Raw genomic sequence first — 21,609 nt, 5'->3', positions numbered from 1 at the left:
TGACTGGTAATACGGTTGTGCTGTTGAGTCTCGCGCCTCATGAGGAGAAATAGAAGCAATTAGCGCAGTTCACACAAAGAAACTTAATGAACATAGAGCGGTTAAAAAATGTATGTGGAGTTTTCATATTTATAATATATGATATGATACAGTTAAGCAACATCACAGTGACCACGACTGCTGAATACCGTCACGATTGAAAATATGACACTGATTTCATATGACAGTTCAATAAACAAGTAATTAATATCAAGTCACTTACATTTTAGACACAATATTGACTGTTTTTCTATTTGAGCAGCGAAAATAGTTCCAAACAAACATCCCAAGAAGAACCACAGCGCAGCTCACCGGAACACATAACTGCATTAATGAATAATTACGCGCTTTGAATGAATCGATTGAGTCAAATATTCAATGACCCATTAAACAACTACCTCATTCCTTAACGATTCAGCCGTTTGAACGAATCATTTGAATAAATGACTCAATAACTCACTCATTAAGACAGTCACCTGCCGCCCCCTACTGGTGGTTTAGTTTCGTGTTTAAAAGTAGACTATAATTCTTTCCAATATCATATTTGTATCTTCAAAAAATATTTAAAACAATCTCGTAACATTATTTAATGCAGTTGTAATTTTTCAGTGTAAATTAATTTATTTGATTGGTAACAGCATAGTGTCTAATTATTTCAATTGCATTTATTGATCAAATCTAAGAATTTAAAATGAAAGATGAAGCATACGTTTAAACCGATTTCTGCATTTTTACTTGGACAAGAGAATGGCTAATTTACTTGTTCGAAGGACAAGCACAAGTAAAGCCTTAATGTTGAACCCTGAGTTATATTTTATATACTGTAGGCCTAGTATTAGGCTATGTTTATGTGGCAAGCCAGTTTTACACATCAGCCCAGTCTATTCTGTAAAGTTAGTGATAAGCCGGGTCCGAGTTTTTTTTTGCACATTAATTTGAAAATAAATGTGGCACACCCAATTTTCTTATCCACACCCAGAGACGCTTTTCTGGCTTACGCTAGTGCTGGGGTTCATTTAAAAAAATGTTTTATTAAATTTAGCATGATTTATAAGATGTTTTCACACAATGTCCCCACAAGGTAAAACATTTCTGGTACTACTATCTTTGAAGGGACATTTGATCCCCACAACGGAGGGTTTACCAGGACCACACACACACACGCGCGCACACACACGAGACGTAGAGCTTGACATCATTTCTCCTCAGTCCATGCAAGACATAGTTCTGCGTTGTTAGTTTCCTACATTCGAGCTGTGAACAAGGGGTAAGTAGCCAAACTTATCCCGCTTTCTAGACAATAGCATGTGATATTACTAAAACCTGTTTAAACTTTATGAAGCTCAATTTTAATATAGGCTACGTGATAGATATGATAAGAGAAAGCGGTCCTGGAGTTAAACTGAACTGCCATCTCAAAACTTGTTCTTTTATTCGATCTACTTTTTTTAACCCACACGTTTAGCCAATGCAATGCTAATCAAACACATTTTACTACTAAACAACAGGTTACAGTTACAAGATTTATTTCGAGTTGAACACGACGATTGCACTAGTTTCCACCTCGAAGATTAAACTTGAGCTGAACTTAAAAGTGGAAACAGTTAGAACGGTTTGACTTACTTATTCATGTTTGTTAAACTTAAACTGTTACCTTACTATCCTAAATTGTCCGTTAGATTTACGGATAGCTACTTGTAACGTTTTCGATTGGATTTAGCTAAACCATGGCTCAAAAGAATGTAAGCTTCCTGCCTTTTTTTTTTTTTGCTTGTAATCGGCGTTCAAGCTTTTGACTACGCGAGCCATTTGATACCCAAAATGCTGTCTAAGGCGAGTGACTAAATGCACCCGTTGTTTAGATTAAATGTTTTTGTTTTTTTCTTGACCAGTTATAATTACTTATTACTCTAGTGTGGAATACTTTTCAGTTTGTGTGTAAATTTATATTGCCAGTTTGGATTGTTTCGTTCTACGAGACCCAATTCATCATATAGCCTACATTTTTGCCTACACATAGATGGTCGAAATGCGGATAATTTTATTGAGTAAAAAATTGGTTTAATTAATTAACCAGAGATCTATCTAGGTCTGTGTGACTTAGTTGGAAGCTGTTGTCAAAAACCTGGGTACACTGTAAATGTTTACAGTAAAAAACAACAACTGTACATTACTGTCAGAATTCAGTGATTATGTTACAAACATGTTGGTGACCGTATATTTTAGAGTTCTTAACTGTGTCATTAAATTATATAGTGCAACATAAAACATTCCAATGTACATAAAAGATGAAAACATTTTTTACATTTTACAACTGTGATGGTTCATGCAGGGAATTCTGGGAATGTCCATTTCCATTGAATTAACTTAAATCAAATAACATTATTTAAATGAAATATGTAGGCCTAACTTTTTTCAAAATTAACAAAAATGTAAATCAATGCATTAATCCTTCTAAAAGCCAATTATGAGTGTTTATATTTTAAACCAGTCGGGCTGGTTTTTGCAGAAATTTGCATACATACGTACGTCACTAACCCGTGCATGTCCTGTCATATTCATAAATAGAGAATCTTTGCTCCGGCTATTTTGAAGCATGTATGGTGTGTGAGTGAGTGGCACTGGTTAGTTGTCACAATGAGCGAGAAAGGTTGACATGGAGCACGCTAAATATCAAACCTCCGGTAATCACCTGTTTTAAAAAAAAACTATGAAGAGAGTAGAGTCTGCTGGCAAAAAGAGAAAATGACGGAGCTCGTAATAAAACTGGAATCAACATTGGCTTGACTTTTCGGAGATTGCAAGAACTGAGGGATTTGTAATGTTGTTAAAGCATCTCGAAGATGGCGCTTTTATTACTCGACAAGTGAGTAAGGTTTTTATTGAACAGACAAATTGTCATATCTTGCTCTCTAACGGAGTCCATTGTTAAGCATTATCTATTGTGAAGGGTCATTTCATTATGGTTGTTTTATATGTGCTGGATTATATTTTTATGAAGAACCGTGTCTATTATGGGCATTGTTAAAGTAACGTCTTCAGATAATCAGGTTCAGACCCTATTCTATCTGAACGGGTTATATCTCTTAAAGGGATAGTTCACCCAAAAATGAAAAAATCTGTTATCTTTTACCACTCAGACCTGTATGAGTTTCTTTCTACTGTTGAACACAAAAGAAGATATTTTGAAGAATGTTGGTAACCAGACAGTTAATTGTAGCCATTGACTTCCATCGTTTTTTTTTTTCCTACTATGGAAGTCAATGGCTACGGTCAACTGTCTGGTTGGTTAGCAACATTTTTCAAAATACTTTCTTTCGTGTTCAACAGAAGAAAGAAACTGATACAGATTTGGAATAACTTGAGAGTGAGTAAATGATTACAGAACACAATTTTTTTGGTGAACTATCCCTTTAAGCCTAGTAATGACCTAGTAATGTTGAAAACAGTTGTGGTGCTTAACGTTTTGTGGATACAGTGATGAAAGTTCAAAAGAAAAGCATTTATTTGAAATAGAAATCATTTGTAACATTATAAAAGTCTTTACTCTCCCTTTGATTAATTTAATGTCTTTGGTGAATAAAAATATAAATTTTCATTAAAAAAATGTTTACTGACCTCAAACTTTTGAACAATAGTAGGCCTATTTATATGAGGGACAGAATTGGCCCATATGTTTTATGAGCAATAGGGCCAAAAGTAACATGTGTACCTTTTAACCATAACTTAAATTTACCAATATTTCATGTGAAAGTGTACATATTGTGCTAAGGTACGATTATTCATACTTTTTACTTCTAAAAGCAGTATTTTATACTAAAATTACATATATTGTCAATATATCAATTTTACTGTATACAGTAAGGTAAGGATAAGAGTAAAGTTAAACATGTTACATGTTTTTATAGTAGCATTTTTACACAGCTTTTCTAGTCAAATGTACATATTTTACAGTGTAGCTTTTCCTGTTTCTTAAGCTTAGTTTTAGGAGTTAGTTTTTCATCTCTCATCTTGAAGAAATGTAACTTTGGTTCCCTGAGAGTATGGAACGAGTATTGCATAGCTATATGCAGTGAGAAAACTCCTTTTCTCAAGAATACTGAACCCTTTATTTTAAAACACAGTGCAGCTTCACAGCCAGCACAGCACAGAGCTTTCTGGCTCGCTGATTGGCTGGGCTGCGGGAACTGCACGAACCTATGGCGAAGTAGTGAGGACGCGCGGACCTATCAGGGTGCTTCCCGTCTCGCACACATCGAAGCACGCCAGAATGGGCGTGGCTGCTGACTATATAAGCGGCCCATTTCGCCATAAGAATCAGGTTAAATTGACTGAAGCGACATTACCCGAACGTGAAGCTTAATAGCATGGCTGGCTACGCAATACTCGTTCCCTACTCTCAGGGAACCAAGGTTAAGTTAGTTACCGAGTACGTTCCCTTTCGAGAACGTTCACTTCGTATTGCGTAGCTATACGCGGGTGGAACCCATTTTAAAACACTGTGCTATTAGTTGAAGACTTCGCTCTGAACCATTGCCTGAGGCTGCGTAACCCGAGGCATATAGTCAAACTAAAGTCAGAGTCCAACGAGTTCGCGAATGGAATACCAGAGGCTTGAGACCCTAGGGGCCAAGACCTCTTAAATAGAAAGTACTCGTGCCTGCAGTGCTGGCACCTCCAAGTTATAAAATCTCACAAATGTGTATGGCGAAGACCAGCCGCCCGCCACACAAATGTCTTAAATTGGTACACCACTGGACCAAGGCCATGAAGAAGCCATGCCCCTTGTGGAATGAGCTATGATGCCTATGGGACATTGTAGGCCCATTGAAGCGTAAGCTAGAGACATAGCGTCCACTACCCATCTTGATAATCTCTGCTTCGTGGCCGGAGGCCCTTTAGTATGCCGAAGCATACAAAGAGCTGTTCTGACTGTTTGAATGAGACGGAGCGCTCTAAAATTCTGAGAGCCCTAACAGGGCAGAGTAGACTCAATTCTCCATTGTCTTCCAGTGAGGGAATAGGTCCCAGGCAAGTATAGAAGGGGGTTGAGGCAGGATAAGAAAGGAAAGTACCGATGGTACATCACACGAATAGGGGTCGAGACCCCGAGCTGTACACCAGCTGGTGAACACTGACCATTTAAGGGCGTAGAGGCATCTGGTTGACAGAGCTCTAGCCTCTGTGATAGTGCTTAAGACTTTTTCTGGGAGGTTCCCAGGTACGTGTTTAGGGGCCGTACATTTCCCACAATTCGCCCACAATTTCGCGACGAGGGTGCCAGATTGTTCTGTTCGCCTGCGTGAGGATTTCCCTCCTCAGCGGTATAGGCTACGGGGCTATCTCTAGCAGCCGCGCCAACTCGGGGAACCATATCTGGGTCTTCCGGAGAGGGGCTATCAGTGGGACTGCACACTTGTGTTCCCTGATCCGTTTGATGACCTGAGGGAATATTGAGACCAGAGGGAATGCGTAAAGGGGGAGACTGTGGGCCAGTGCATCCTTGTTCTTCGAGAAGAATGTTGGGCAGTGAGAGTTGTCTTTTGAGGCGAAGAGGTCTACCTCTGCCCTGCCGAAGACACTCCAGATCTGTTGAACCGTCTGAGGGTGGAGAGACCATTCCTCGGGGGAACATTGTAACGTGATAGCAAATCTGCACCCTGGTTCAATATGCCTGGCACATGTGCCACTCTCAGCAAGCGCAGGTTGGTGTGAGCCCATAAAAGCCATGGTGTACAGGTTGTAGGACCTGGTACCGCCCTGGCGATTTATATAGGACACCACTGACATGTTGTCTGTTCAAACCAAGATATGGTGACCTGCCAGATCTGGGAGGAAGGTTTTCAGGGCTAGAAAGGCTGCACTCATTTTGAGGCAGTAGATATGAAGGCACTTCTCCAAGCTCGACCAGAGGCCGGAGGCAGGCCAGCCCTCCTACAGAGCTCCCCAACCTAGGTTGGAAGTGTCTGTTGAAACCACTTTTCTCCTTGAGACCACACCCATACTCACACGAGACTGGTATCAGCCGGTGACTTTCCAAGGGGCCTGGGCTCTGATACAGGTAAGTGGCCTTGTCGCCATGCACGAGCTGGGACTCTGGGTTTTAGCCAGCGCTGAAGGCTTATGCTAAGGCCATAAGGCACAGTGCCCTCTGAAACGTTCTGAGGGGTCTGAAAGAGCACGCTTTGAACGAAGCTGCTAGCTGCTGAATAGAGAGAGACCGGTCTGGTGTGAGCCAAGCTCTCATTTGGACAGAGTTGATTACTGTCCCCAGAAAGGTTACACGCCGGCTGGGGAGCAGCATGCTCTTGGAAACATTGATCCTGAGCCCAAGGCATTATAGATGGCCAAGGAGCCAGGATCTGTGAGTTTTTAGTTCAGCCTCCGACTGAGCCAGAATGAGCCAGTCATCAAGTTAATTCAAAATGCGCATTCCCTGATGTACAAGTCTGACTCGCGTAATGGCAGGGGAACTGTCTCGACAGCCCCTTTTGCTATTAGACTTAGCACTTTGTTGTGGAGGAAGTGAGCTACGTTGCTCCACACAGAAGTTTAGAACACAGCATGAAAGCGTGGTAGCCTGCGAGTGAACTGCATCGAGTAACCTCGTTTTATTATGTTTACTACCCATTTTGACACTCGGGTATGGCTTCCTAGGCCTTTGCCCAAGTGGCTAGGGGCTGCATGGCATTTGGGGACGGGCCACCATGTAATGGGGACCCAGTCACCCTTATAGAGTGGGGAAAGAAGTGCTCTTTTTGTGCTTTATATGGGTCGCTGTTAAAACAGCGTTTGTGTGCATGGGTGCGTGAACTGTGACGGGCCCATTGGCTACATTTTGAACATCTCCAGCCGCCTGAACTGAAGAGGGGGCTGGGAGAAGCGCACAAGCTATCTTCAGGGGTGGTTCGGCCACGGCGAGACTTAGCACCCTCCTTTTCCCTCCTGTCTTTTGACTAGGAAGGTTTCAGAGGGTCCAACGCAATCTTGGGTCGTAGGCCCTGACGCTCTGCGAACTGGAAACGCTTGGCAGACTGTGAGCGCCGGTGAATTTCAACCGCTGGGATGGGCTGGGACGCTGGTGGCGCTGGTTTTAGCTGGCCGTGGGGTCGAGGCTTTCTTAGGGCGACCCAATGTTAAGCTTGATCACTTCGGCAGGAAGTGCACCATAGCCTGCGACGACTTCTGACCTGCTGTGAAGCGTTCCAAGAATCCCTTTTCCCCCTGGGCCGAAGAGACCAGCGCTTGAGATCTGCGAGTCCAGGAAGGCAGCCTTGTCTTTGATATTTGATCTCCGTCAAGTTGAGCCAAAGATGGCGCTCTAGCACGACTAAGCTGGCCATGCTTCTTCCGATCGCCTGAGCAGTGGTTTTAGAAGCACGCAGAGCTAGATCGGTGGCGCAGGTCCCTGAAGGCTGCAGGGTCCGATCCAGACTCTTCCATGGAGTGGAGGAGTTAGCTTTGAACAACTGAAGGACTGCCATGGTGTGCAAGGCCAAAGCAGCTTGGCCAGCGGAGGTATAGGCCAGACTGCCAAGAGCTGAGGTGGTCCTGCAGGGCTTTAATGGGTGAACTGCCTTGGGTCTCCATCCAATGGCTGTGGGCGGGCAAAGGTGCACGGCCACAGCTTCCTCCAGAAAGGGCAGTTTCTCGTACCCTCTCTCTTCAGCGCCGTTGAGGGTGATCAGCGTGGCTGAAGTTGTTTCACAGTGAGAGCAGCCGCCTTGTGTGAGTGCAGCTTCAGCTCTGCATGCCTTGCAGTCGGAGTGTGATATTTGAAACAACGTCACTTATTTTAAATATGCTCTTCAAAGAGCTGCCGCAGCGAGCACCTGAAGCTGGTAAAGGATATAGTGTTCACCGGATGGCCGCAGGGAAACGGCGAATCAGGAGAGCGGCGCCGAGTTTCTGGAAAGCAGGAAGGCGCCTTCCGCTGAACTGCAAATCAGAGTCGTTCGTTCCGCTGCTGGCCTCGTTGACGGTGAAGGCTTCAAGGATAAAATCAGAGAAGACGCGTCGATCACTAAAGGAGATTAAATTTGATTCCTATGGCGAAATAGGCCGCTTAAATAGTCAGCAGCCACACCCATTCTGGCGTGCTTTGACGTGCGCTAGGCGGGAAGCGCCCTGATAGGTTCACGTGTCCTCGCTGCTTTGCCATAGGTTCGTGCAGGTCCCGCAGCCCAGCCAATCAGCGAGCAGGACAGCGCTGTGCAGCTGCACTGCGTTTTAAAATAAAGGCTTCAATATTCTCGAGAAAAGAAGTTTTCCCACTGCGTATAGCTATGCAATACGAACTGAACTTTCTCGAATGGGAACCACATCACACACATCTTCACAGCAGTGAGGCAGAGATCATGTAACGTGAAACCCCAAAAACCCACTTCCCTTAGCAGTCCACTCCACACCTCACTTGATACTCACACTGTAGTGTTAACATGGCCTGACTCTTTAACATGCCCTGAGCAAAACAAGCCTCTTACACCTCTGCAAGTTAAAAAGCTCTGGCTGGCATCCAAGGCAAATCTATTAGAGCAGGGTTTTTCTCAGCACCTCAGCAGTTTTGATCGCTGTTTCGTAATTGCATTTATTAACTAACATTTGCTTGCTCTATGGTTCTCTTCCAAACCCAGAGCATACCTCAAGGCTCACACAGAAAGTTTGGACAGGAGTCCTGTGAAAAGGGGGTCCCTTTTGCTGTGTAAAGGGCACATTTCAATGAGCAATCAAATCTGAATAGTTTGGCAGACATTGAGGAGCCTCTTGTTTCAGTAATGTGAGCATCCCACTGGCTCTTGTGTTTAACATATTGGAATGTAAATGAATTAGTGCAGTCAGGGTGTTTGCCTTGATGCAGCAGAATAACTGTCCAAATAAAAAACACACAGGTTTCAGTTGTATTTTATCTTTTCTTTGACCATGCAAAGCCAGATTAGGCAGCAGTGTTGAGCCATGGTAACTTGGCAGTCATGAGTAACCTTGTTAACTTAAAAAAAAAAACACACACAAAAAACCCCCACCCATCACACAGGCTGCCAATGTACCAGGTCAAGTGCAGATATTACTTTGGCGTAACACATTTAAATCCACTTGTATGGAAACTAACATGTCTTTCTTACAGCTGTTGTAATTTTGTATTCTTGATTAGTGTTCTGAATGAATCGCTTGTTTCTCAGCTTAAGCGAATGAGAACGTTCTGGATTCATCAGCCCTGAAATGGCTACTTAAAGCTCCCTTGCGTTGCTTTTGAGATTAGTTCACTTTGAGTAATGAACGGTGGGGGAGACTCACTTTGCTGACTAGGTAGATTTGGCTGCACTGGCCAGAGATGTAATTCTGTTTGGTCTGTAGTGAGACAGCTGCCTGGCAGGGAGAGACGGTTCTTCTGAATCAGCTGAACGTCAGCTGATCTCACATCCCCCACTCCATTACCAGCGTCTCCCTGCTCCGCCGGACACGGATCCCTAACAGATGAGGAAAGTCCTGGACTTTCTGTTTCTCATATGGGATCAAATTTCAGCTGTTCTCTGCGGTCACATTGGCTGTAGTTTCTGGGACAGCTTTGGTTTTTTTTTTAAAGTAAAGCGACTGTTCCATTGATGTTTGTTAAGGACTTCAAGTAGGCTATTTAAGTACCTTGCATCAAGTCCAGAGCTCTAGACTGGGAATTGTGGGAGTAGCTGTGTTTGACACTCATTAATCTAAAGATGGATTTGCTGCATTGATGTGATTGGTCCAACGCAGTCAGCGGTGCTCTATTTATGGAGTTGTTCAGCGTGGATGTGTTGGGAAGTGTGAGGGAGGTACAGACACATTTTTGCTGTCTCAGGAGGCAACAGTTGTGACCTTTCTTCAACTTCCTCATTGTATTTCGGAGTACTCTCCAATGTGTTTTTGAAGAGTAAATAGAGAGAAAACATCCCTTCCTTTCTTCCTTTTAGGTCAGTTTATCATGATTGAACATTAAAACATGATTTTGAAAAAAAAAACAGGCGAAATTATTATTTCTTTTTAGCACTGCCTCAAAGAATGAGGTTACTCAGTGGAGTTTAGGGATAGATCACATACTAATTCTGTCATTGTTTACTCACCCTCAAAACTCATGCGACTTAGTTTCTTCTGTGGAACACAAAAGAAGAAATTAAATGCAATTACATGCAATTACAATAAATGTGTACTGTAGCTTCAAAAATGATCCAGAAAAACTTAAAAGTAGTTCATATGTCTTCTGTGCTATATTTTAAGTCTTCTAGTGGTTTTATGTGAGGAAGTGACTAAACTCTAAATTGTTATTCACTGAAAATCTTGCAAAACTCCATTTGGCATGTTCAGTTACTAAATCTGATTTGTGAAGGAATCATTCAGACCACGTTGTAAAGTAAATCTGCCATTTCACTGATTTTCATTCATGAATCAGATCATGACATAATGGAAAAATATCTCAATGTTGATGTTCTTGTGTGTTTTTCAGGAGCTTTGGCAGCAGTGAGTGTTCGCACTGGAGTGAAACATGAGCACAGGCACCTACAGCTGTACAGACAGGAAGTGAAATTGCCTCATTTTCGACTCATTTCCTTCACTTTATTGAACATTAAGAAACAGTTTGACTCCTTTATAGTGTTTTTCACCATGAGGCCTTGTGCTTTGGTTTTAAAAACTCATGACATAATGGACGATCCTGGATTGAAGATCCTGTCATTTTCCACCTCAGAGGCCTTTTTTTTTGTAAAGCAACTCATCAAACACCATAAAAGCCCCAATCCATTTGGTAGGAACAAGCCAAGCCAGAAGTGAATGCATGTTACAGAGGTGGTTCCTTTAAATCCTTTTCTCTGGAAAATCCACCCCAAGGTTTAGTTTATCTTAGCCATGATATTGAGAAGAAAACTGTACTTAGGTACTTTGCTAGGTGCTATTTTGTTTTTAATGATAGCTGCTCACACCATTCAGAAGACCGGCATTGTGCCCATCACAGTTTTACCCTCTCACCAACATGTCAGGATACCAACAGTGAACCAGACGCAGTTAGACCCTATCACTGAGCCAAGACGAGGTCATTCCTGTAGCTGTACATCCTGTATAGCAGACACGGGTTTGTCAAAGTGGTTTGACCAACACTATGATCATAAACAGAAACCTTACCTCACCGGCAGACACGATGACATAGATCTGCCCTCTCTGAAGTGGTGGCTGGTAAGAAGCAGATTATTTTGTTTCAGATGGTTTAAAGAGGCCATATTATGCTCTTTTATAAAGTCTTGGTTGTGTTTACGGGGTCTACTAAAAAAGCATATTATTTTTCACATATTTTACATTTTGCAGCACCTCTCTTTCCAGTCTGTCAGTTACACTCTGGGGTGCGTTTCCCATACAATGGTGTTACTCGCTGCTTAATTACCATAGAACGATGCATAATAAATAATAATAATTCTTTACATTTATACAGCGCTTTTCTGGGTACTCAAAGCGCTTTACATGGAAGGGGAAATTTGTCGCAAATTTGTCGTTCAACCATGTTGGTTAATGATGTCACGCAGGTAGAGTAATAACTTCTTTTAATTAATCCTTTTGAGATCGAATTAATACCAGATTTTTTGCTATAAATTACAGACATGGCATCTGAGGACTAATTCTCATTTTTCTCAGTTATTTTGTTTTATTTCTAGATTCGATCATAGGCTCTTTCTTTCGTGCTAGAACACGTTCACACATGCGCACTCTTCAAAAATGGTGCTTTAAATCTCTTGACAAACTAAAAGACGTGAAAGAAATTTGTATATATTCTAAATAAAAGATATGATTGTACTGAATGCCAGCTTGCTTATTTTGCTCAAGATAAGGATTTAAGTCCACATGTCAAGCAAACAAGAAACTGTGCTTTCTTGTGTCGTTTTAACCGCACAATTTTGCGATGCTTTTTGCAAATGTTTGTTTGAACTATGGTTTCAGGAAACGGACTTGTTGAACTGTGTTGATAACGACAGAACTTGCAACTAGTTAGCTTACAATGCTTTTGTGAAACTCTCCCTTTGTTTAGTTCAGGGCTGCGTTCAGCCTAGACAAAAAGTTGCAAAACGTTTTTTATACTAAAACGGTGGAGCGTTGAACACCCTGTTCTGATGATGCAAGAGTTGCAACTATGAAAGCTGAGAATGCCATTCTTTGTGTTCTTTTTGAAGAATTTTCGGAGCCTGATGAAATCGGTATAAATACCTGTTTAATACTGAAAAATACGCTCGATGTTACAGTCACTGCCCTTGTCGTCCAGAATAAAAAGAGACCATCCCATTCGAGTGAAGGGATTTGTAAAAAACACATTTTTGACACACACACCAAGCAAGAGAAAATGTATCTCAAACCCTGTTGCACACTGTTTCCAGGAAACATGTCGTTCAACCCAGAAACCATAGCAAAACATTGCGCAATGGTTTGAGCTTGAACGTGCCCCAAGGTCTCTAAAGTCCCCACTTCCAAAAAGCTCAATGTGTTGTGATTGGTCAACAACTTTAAGCATGTTTAGGAAATGTCACACCCCTTACCATAACCCCGAGTTTCAGGGACTGATATATAGAAAAGGATGTGTTGCACTTGGCATGTTTGGTTTGATTAAAACGAGCTCTGGTGTGATTATTCTGTTAGTGCAGTTCATTTGAATAAGTGTAAACGCTGCAATCCGAACCCTGCTGCGCACCAAACAAGCGGACAGAGACTGCTGAAAAGATTGGTCTCGGTCCGCTTCCAAATTAACTCTGGTGCTTTTTGAATTAAATATGAACGCAACATGGACCAAGGACATGTAAACAAACTAAAAACGGGACACGATGTCACAATATATGACCCTAAAAAAGAACAGAATACTCAAGCCGCTGCTGCTGTTTTGACTCCTTTAAAAAAAATTATAAACTCTTCATCAGTTCTCAGCTGGTCAAAATTCCATTATATGCAGGCTACGCACATACAACGAGCATATTTATCTCAGCACAAAGCATTGTTTTGGATTTTCGGTAAGTTCCGTTGCTAAATATACATAATAAAAGCCAACCAATACGATTTGGAACATATCGCTATGCCTTTAAGGTTCGCCATCTTTAGGTTTCGGTTCAGTGTTAAAATGATTTTGTGAACGCTAAGTGGACAAGGACTAATATTTGTTTTTGGCCCGGACCAAAAGAACCATGTGAACCGAACTACAAGTGTGATTTTATCCTTTTGAAGTGCCACTTTGCAGACCTTTACATGCACAAACAGCAACATTACACACTAAAGAAAGTATAAAGAAAACATAATAGGTCCTCTTTAAGTTCTGCATATATTTAGTTTAAGGCTGTCCATTTTAAGTGAATAATTGACATGATATTCTGATTAATTAATTAAATAATTCACATAATTCAAATATATTTTTATAATCCAATACATACCTTTGGCTACTGCACTGTTTCACACTAGTGTCTCGTCTTTAAAAGAAACGTAATGGTGACAGAACTGCTTGAAACCTCTGCATTGTTCCATTTTGTTTGCAAAACTGTATGGTATTAGAGTACAATCCTGATATATGTATACAGTACAAATATTTTTCATGTGCTATCCTATTGTTTAATGTGCTAGTAGTTTTCACACATCCCTTATTTCACCAGAACGGTACTGCTGTGGCAGCCGGCCCATGTCTCCACTGACTTGGGTGTTGATCAACATCAGAACTGCCTACATTACTACATAACCTACCCATAAACAATCATGGTATATACGGTATATAAAACTCTAAATACATTGACAGACACTGAATTAAATTAATTACTTTAATTACTGAATGAACATAAAAAGATTTAATAACTGAAACATTCAGTAAACTGAACAAGTATCACTTACATTTGATGAACTAAAATGGCATAATGAGTCCCTGAACAAAGAGGGAGTCAGTATCAAAAGTTGCAGTCGGTATCTAGTGTGCCCACCAGCTAATTTAAGTTCTACAGGAACTCTCGTCCTCATGGACTGTACCAGATTTGCCTGTTCTTGCTGTGAGATTATTCCACTCTTCCACCAAGGCACTTGCAAGTTCTCAAACACATATTAGAGACACATATGGTTGTAGGTGGTTTGGCACTACAAGGACGATCAGCTGTCCTTCTTGTCTCCCTGTAGCACTGTCTTAAGCCCAATTTATACTTTTGCGTCGAACTCACACCGTAGGCTGTGTGTAGCACTTGTACCCTTCGGCGTACCATGACGTGCACCTCTCCAAAAATGTAACAACATGTCAATTCTATGCGGACCGCAAGCACTGTGATTCCTAGATTCCTAGAACCCCTACCTCGGGTTTCAAACAGGTCTCATGCCTCCCTGCAGGTGGACTAAAGCATGTTCACGCAAGAGATATATTTTCTGTTGTTTTTTCAGTGTCAGTAAAAAGGTCTCTTTAGTGTCCCAATTTATTGGAAATGTGACTTTGTCTACCACCTGTAAACTGTTAGTGTCTTAAAGACTGTTCCACAGGTGCACATGCAATCATTTTGTTTTTTGTAGCTTTGGTTGCATCAGTTTAGACAGTCGTTTCAAATGGAAACACGTCAGATTGCAGTGTTGCAGAGTCTGGGTTTTTCCCGGGTACCCGGGCTACTTTTACACTATTGCTGCGAGTAGTTTTTCAAGTCCACTGGTTAAAGTAACCCAACACCACAACTTCCCCCTACCACCCAGAACGCGATTGGACTATTTTTTGCCTTGATTGGGATAGTTTTTATGATCAATCGGGCGGGTATTGTTGTGCAGACTTGGCAACCCTGCCAGATTGGGCACCAGCTCCGGCACCCTGTTGGGGATGAAGGGTGACCAGATGATCAGATAAATATGTGATCATTTCGGCAAAAAACTCAACTCTCAATATGCAGATTTAGCTCAACAGGATCTGTTTTCCAATTTTTGCAATGAGTGCGACAGTTAATGTTGGATTTGTTCCTTGATTCATTTGCTTGTCTCTAGACAGCCATTGGCCTTTCTAAGCTAGAGACAGAATAGCTCTTGGGATTCTCAGGCATGCCTCTGAAGTCATAGCTGTAGATATCATTTTCATTTCCCTTTTCTGGCACACGGACACGTCAGGGATAGACAACAGCTGGTGTGTTCATTCCAGACCATCTCAAGTTCACTTACTACCATCATATCTGTTTGCCAAACATAATTAAAGTGATGGCTGTGGATCCCAGAGTCATTATCTGGTTTCCTTAAACAAAAAAGTAATTTTCCCTTGGGAACAAGGGCACAAATAGGCTCTTTGGCCCAGCCAAGTGTTTCAGTAAGGTTTAATTTAGCCTAATTAAAGGCTTTCAGACCTTTGCAGGCAATGGCACTAAGAGTGCACTCAGATAAGCCTGAAATTGGTTTGCCTGAAGTCTCTTTAGTTTCCGTGCCACATAGAAACGTTCGCAGCATTTTTAATAATGCATTACGAAAATATACAATAACACCAAAGACCATTGCTGGGATAGTCATCTTTTCTTTTAACATTAAAGATGTAGAGATTAGTTGTGAAAAAAACTATGATTTAAATTTTGAGTTTCAGCTCTATAATTTTTATTAATGATATTGCTTTGCAGTCTTTGCAGTCATCTGATGGAACGATTGAGGATGTCACACAGAAGATGTTTAAGATAATTTCCCCTCCACCTAAAGACAAAATTCCACGGCAAAACCAGTGCCGGAAATGTGCAGTTGTTGGAAACTCAGGAAATCTGTCGAAGTCCAAAAACGGAGCCTTGATAGATTCCCATTCAACTGTTATTAGGTGTGTTTTCTGCTCTTTATGTGTGTCTAGTCTAAATACAGTAGTCAACATTTGAAGTGGATCAAACAAGTTAATCCTAAAACAAGAATGGGTATTGTTCAAAATTCATGTATAACTTTGATGAAAGGTTTTGATCCACTTCAAATGTTGACTAATGTAGTTCATCCGAAAATGAAAATTCATCAATACAACACAAAAAAGATATTTTGAAAACATTGTTTTTGTCCATACTATGATAGTAAATGGGTTGATTGTACCCCCTTAATGTTCATTGTAAAATCACAACAACATTGAGAAAATTTTCAAAAGATTTTCATTAAAGATCCTTTCACAATTTAACCGCATTAAGGAATTAAAATATGAATGCTGGTTCTTGTTGACTTTAATAGTGTCTAAGAGAGAAACCTGAAAAACTGTTTTAAAAATGGATTTTTATTTTAAGTAGCCAATAAGTGCATTATTATTATTTTTTTCACTAATGCATTTCCACTGGAACGCTCAACAGAATGAATAAGGCTGTAACTGTGGGTTATGAAGAGGATGTTGGTAATCGAACCACCCACCACTTCCTGTACCCAGAGAGTGCAATCGATCTGAGACCTGGTGTTCATCTCGTCCTTCTTCCTTTCAAATTGAAAGACATGCAGTGGTTGTCCAGCGCCCTTTCCACAGGAGAGATCAAAATGTACCTCATTTTGAAAATATACAAATATTTCTGAAAATTGTGCAACATAGTTTTTAATTTAACTAAAATTACTATAATAATGACTATAAAATTGTTTGTATATCCTGCACAGGACGTACATGAGAGTGAAAAATCGTGTTGAAGCTGACAAAGACAAGGTGAGTGTAAATCATTCTAAAGCTTGTTAATCCATAAACACATCCATCTGTTAAGTCTAACTTTACCGTCTGTGTGTGCCGACCAGGTGATGGTTGTAAATCCAGCCTTCTTTAAGTACACACATGACAAATGGACAGAGCGTCATGGAAGGTATCCGTCCACTGGGATAGTAGCCATTATATTTGCTTTGCACCTTTGTGATGAGGTTTGTATTTCTATTTACAGCCAAGATAATAATTTGTGCATCACTAGATGATTTCAATCATGATGTTCAATCTCAACAGGTGTCAGTGTTTGGATATGGGGCAGACAAGCAAGGAAACTGGCACCACTATTGGGAGAACAACAGATACGCAGGTGCCTTTCGAAAGACTGGTGTCCACAACGCGGATTTCGAGACTGAGATCATTCATAGGCTCAACGCAGAGGGCAAAATCAAACTGTACAGATGAGCCTGTAATTATGGCCTTTATTGACTCAGTAATGCTCAGTGCCATGTAAATGCCATGCCTTGCACTGCAGCCGTATGGAAGCCAAAGAGACGCAGATCTGTGATCCACCCTACCATTAATTGACCACTGTGAACTGCACTGAACCAAACCCACAGACATCAAGCTGTAGTCCTGAGACCAAATGAACTCCTCCTGTTCAATAGCAGCATTTTACTTGCTACGTGCCTGAAGAAAAAGATGGATGTTGCCTTCCTCCCCAGTCGGCATTCAAACGTTGAAGAAGATGAACAGTAAGCAAATTGGCTTGATCTAAGTCTCCTTGTATACTTCTTTCTTATTCAAGCTGACTAGCCTCACACAGTGTCTGCACTGCAAATGCAATTTGTGACAAAACTAGATGTGTTTCGCGTATAATCGACAAAGCTTTCTAAACATGTTGATCACCAGCTCCATTCACTTGCAGATGTTATAAAAAGACAGTTTTCAGGGCATTAAAGCCTTAAAGTCAACATGAAGCAGTATTCGCAACCCACTTTTCCTAACAGAATATCCAATGAAGAAAAAAAGGGTGGATTTAATTTGAACCATTGGTAATTGATTGGTTAGTGAAGTGGGTGTTAAAGGGGTCCTATTGTCCCATTTTACGAAGTGTTGATTTTATTTTAGGGGTGTATTAGAATATGTTTTCATTCTTGATTGTTCAAAAAACGCAGTATTTTTCCACATATTTTACATTATCACAGCTCCTCTCTCCCCAGTCTGGTTCGATGAAGCCCCTATTCCCGAAATACGAAATGTGCTGTGATTGGTTAGCTGGCCTAGTGTGTTGTGATTGGCAGTACTTAGCGCATGTTCAGGAAATGTACCGCCCCTTCATAACCGCAAGTTCTACTAAGATGTAAGCCCGATTCAGACCCTGACAATGTTAACGAACAAGAGGCTGGTGATGAACGGATTTCAAGCACGGACTTAGCAAGCACGGATTTCACAGGACGTTTCAGAGTAGTATATTTTTTGTGTCATTTTCTTATAGATACAATTTAATCCACCATTTAATCATATTTGTCGGAAATCTATGGTAATACAAACAGTAATTGATCACAAAATCATGGATAATTTTTCTAAGGGGCGGTGAAAAGTAAACACTACAACAATAATGTTAAATACCAGGCTAGTGAAGGCAAAGCTTTCCTTTCCTTTGCATCATAGCTATCATAGCACTTATAATTGGAATTGTTAATAGAAAACACAATTACAAATAAGACATACTTACAAGTTGTTATCAATAGCCATTCCCATTTGTCGGGACAATCTTTTGTGCGTATAGCCTGCTTTGTACTCTCTTCTGGAAGCTGTTTTCTGTAAAACGACAAATTTTGAGGTTATAATGTTCAGAAACGGTGTTAAAAATAAATTTTAACCTCTCTAAGTTCGTCAGCCTTAGGCAAACTTTTTCTGGGGTGTAAAAAACAACAACTCTTCCCCTTCTCTAAAGCAGCCCAACCTGGCCTCACCCCCTTTGTTGCGTGTTCCCGGGGACAGGGTTTATGTAAATTTTAGGGTTTGTGAATTTCCCAACCCAGGAAGAAGCTTGTTGTAGTCCCTACCAGCCATTTGTTGTAGTCCTTAAAAAGTGATTTCTGTAAAAGAAAATATCTCCCTTTGCATTGAAATTTGAGCATTGTAACTTTGCAGGTGTTGTTTATGCTCAAACAGCAAAATTACACACTAGCTAAAGTTATAAAAGTGAAATCATAATCAGGGACCTCTTTAAATATAAGATGGACCATTTGACAGGTGGTTGGTTGGACAGTTTAGTTATGTCAGCTGAAAAGAAATGAGTGGAGCAAGTTGTTGAATTTTTGTTGACTTTAAACTTTAACCTGCAGTGCATTAAAGCATTTTAGATTGTAAGTCTGTGGATTATAAGGTTTCAAAAGATTGAATAAGCAATAAACACATTTTTAAAAATTAGAAATTATAGCATATTAAGACATTCTCAAAATGTTATTTCAGATTTCACATCAGACAATTACATTGTTCAAGTCACCACATCTTTCCTGTATTGATATTTGAAGGACTCTTCTAACCTTAAAGTTCTCCTAAGGGAGCGTTATTCGTGCGTTATGTATTTAAAAGCATTATATACCTTTAGACCAAAGCCGTCCCTAAAGTGATGCATCTGGTCTCAGTGGCCTTAAAATGACCCGTTGTCACTCATACAACAGCCTGTCTTGTGATTTACAGTTCTGGATATAGCAAATGCTGTACTTTCATACATGTTTGATTCATTATCTTTTATTACTGAAATACAATGATCTCTGTATTTTTGTTGTTGAAATTACTGTTGGTAGATGTTCTGTGGGTTTTTCCCCCTTTTCTAATTTTTATAATTGTAAACTTTAAGGACTGTGACAAGGTTGAAACTTGAGCTGTAATTTCGAAGTTTGTTGCCAAGTATTACCACACGTGTGTTTGTTCTGTGGTTTTATGTTCTTGAATGTATTTTGGCTTTGCATTGCTTCGTCAGTCAGTGGCTATCAAAGTTTATAGAGTTTTCATGGAAAGGAGAGTCACAGATTTTTTTTTTTAAAATACACAAACTCTCAAATCAGGACATTGAAGATTTAAGAGTTTGGACAAAGTTCAGTTTTAATCTAATTGGAAACAAAACCAAAGCATAAACAAAAAATATTTGAATTCAAAAGTCACAGTTTAGGGCATCCAGCACAGTATTAAAAAAATATTTGATAATTTTGCATAAATAAAAATACAGAAAAACAAACGCCTTTTTTTCTTTCTTTTTTTAAAAATGAGATACACAATACATAAATATCTCACAACACCCTAGTTTTCCATTCAGGTTCTTCAACAAATAAAAAGCAAATGCTGAAACCACATTTTCAACTTGTACATACATGACTGTGTATATACAAGATCCTCTGATCCAAGTAGTGAAATAGTTTCAATTAAAATGGAATATTTATTCCACCTCCCTGCTGGAATAATTATCTAGGAGGAGTCTGAGATATTGAGCAGTACAGTCAAGAAAAGCTGTGGCCAAATTACCAAAATTTATCATTTTATTTACATCTCATATATTCAAACAACATGTGACTGCAGATGTAATATTCCCTGGGTTTGACATAATTTAAAAAAAAAAATGTCTTCTGCCACAAGTAGTTCTCTACTCTAAAGCACTTTAAGAAGTTAGTACATGTTCAAAGACCGTCCAGCTGAATGTGATGGTTTGATCCAATTGTAATTGCCAAATTGTATGGTGTGTGCACATCTTTGTAAGCTTCTGTGTTCATGATGTTTTGTGTAAATCTGTGGACTGTTTTCAATAAACCACTTAACCATTTTTTCAGTTATTATTTTATCTGAAGTTACAGAAAAAATAGTATTTCACCCAAAGTCAAAAGAAATACCCTTTTGGAATAAAGACGTTTTAGAACCATTAAGGTTTTATTAAAACTATTTTTTTATTCTGGGATATATATATTGAAATTATTTTTAAAGCACTTTTTATACCAAAAAGATTTACTTCATTTTATTATTGAAACTAGTAGTATTTTTGTGGCATTTCTATAACAAAATACTGTACAGTATTTAATAAAGAGAATAATGAATGATAATGAAAAATTATGTGGCCTGACATAAATGATGACTCACATTCAAGTTCAGTTCAATGTAACAAATGGCATGCTGTTCATGCTGTGTGTGCTTTTGGAGCAGTTTTAGGATGGTACATTTTACTCAACGAGTGTTCGGTTAGGATGGATCATGGGGCATGGGGCATGATTCTCATATCTGAGGGACCTGAACAACCACAAACTATGAGAATTTTTGTCCACAGCACAATTCGTTCCACATAACCCATCTCTCCTGGCGCTGGGAATGCTGCTTTGTTATGCTGATTCTTCATTACCAATGGTTCTGTGGGTAGACTTCAAACCGGTCATTTCCCAGGGTGCTTTGGCAGTAAAGTCAACCGTGCTGTGATTTCAGATTCTGGCCGGCTTCATTCGGTGAGCATAGAGACAAACGATGCTGGAAATAAGCCCGTTCTGTCTGGCTGTCCCTCGATGTAGCCATGCTGAAAGGAAGATATTACTGGCTCTGGTTAGAGTCATCAAAAGGAAGGATCAGAAATTCAATTAAATGAAAGGACGGCGCATGACAACACGTAATGAAGAAATAATGTCATAAACAAGGGCTGCGCTTCCTGACTGAATGAAAATGAAAAAAGCAATGCTGCAAACACAGAAGATGCGGGATGTAAAAAAAAAAATGTATATATATATATATACAATTCACGATCCATTTCACTTCAAAAGCTCTTTCCTGCATGCAAAGAGTCTCTCTATGAATCTATAAGAAATGTATTCTTTTTATGGGCCATCCAGAGGCTATTTTTCCTGTAGAAGCATCTGCAGGATATTAGACAAGCCTGCTGGAGACATGGGCGGCTCTCTGACTCAGAATAAAAC

General features: G+C 40.1%; 2 protein-coding genes across 4 annotated transcripts in view; one reads left to right on the top strand and one right to left on the bottom strand.

Moving 5' to 3' along the window:
• Positions 1 to 988: 988 nt before the first annotated feature.
• st3gal8 (ST3 beta-galactoside alpha-2,3-sialyltransferase 8) lies at positions 989 to 20,480 on the top strand. The gene is made up of 7 exons (XM_077203564.1): positions 989 to 1,306; positions 10,511 to 11,232; positions 15,633 to 15,820; positions 16,326 to 16,505; positions 16,618 to 16,663; positions 16,750 to 16,869; positions 16,949 to 20,480. The coding sequence occupies exons 2-7, from the start codon at positions 10,909 to 10,911 to the stop codon at positions 17,114 to 17,116; spliced, it is 1,026 nt and encodes a 341-aa protein (XP_077059679.1). The 5' UTR covers positions 989 to 1,306; positions 10,511 to 10,908; the 3' UTR covers positions 17,117 to 20,480.
• unm_sa1614 (un-named sa1614) overlaps positions 19,751 to 21,609 on the bottom strand; it is a 44,407-nt gene continuing 42,548 nt past the window's right edge. For 2 of the 3 annotated variants that reach the window (XM_077203560.1, XM_077203561.1), the window contains exon 28: positions 19,751 to 21,215. In XM_077203560.1, coding sequence (XP_077059675.1) covers positions 21,141 to 21,215 — 75 coding nt within the window. In that variant the 3' untranslated portion in view covers positions 19,751 to 21,140. Of the gene's footprint in view, positions 21,239 to 21,609 lie in introns of all 3 variants that reach the window. The other variant, XM_077203563.1, reaches the window with a different exon arrangement.

The sequence above is a fragment of the Siphateles boraxobius genome, unplaced genomic scaffold (assembly GCF_051911475.1).
Source record: "Siphateles boraxobius isolate OS27281-9 unplaced genomic scaffold, OSU_SipBor_1 5, whole genome shotgun sequence".
NCBI lineage: Eukaryota > Metazoa > Chordata > Actinopteri > Cypriniformes > Leuciscidae > Siphateles > Siphateles boraxobius.
Note: the sequence above shows the minus strand (reverse complement) of the source record. Positions and strands in the feature narration are given on the sequence as shown.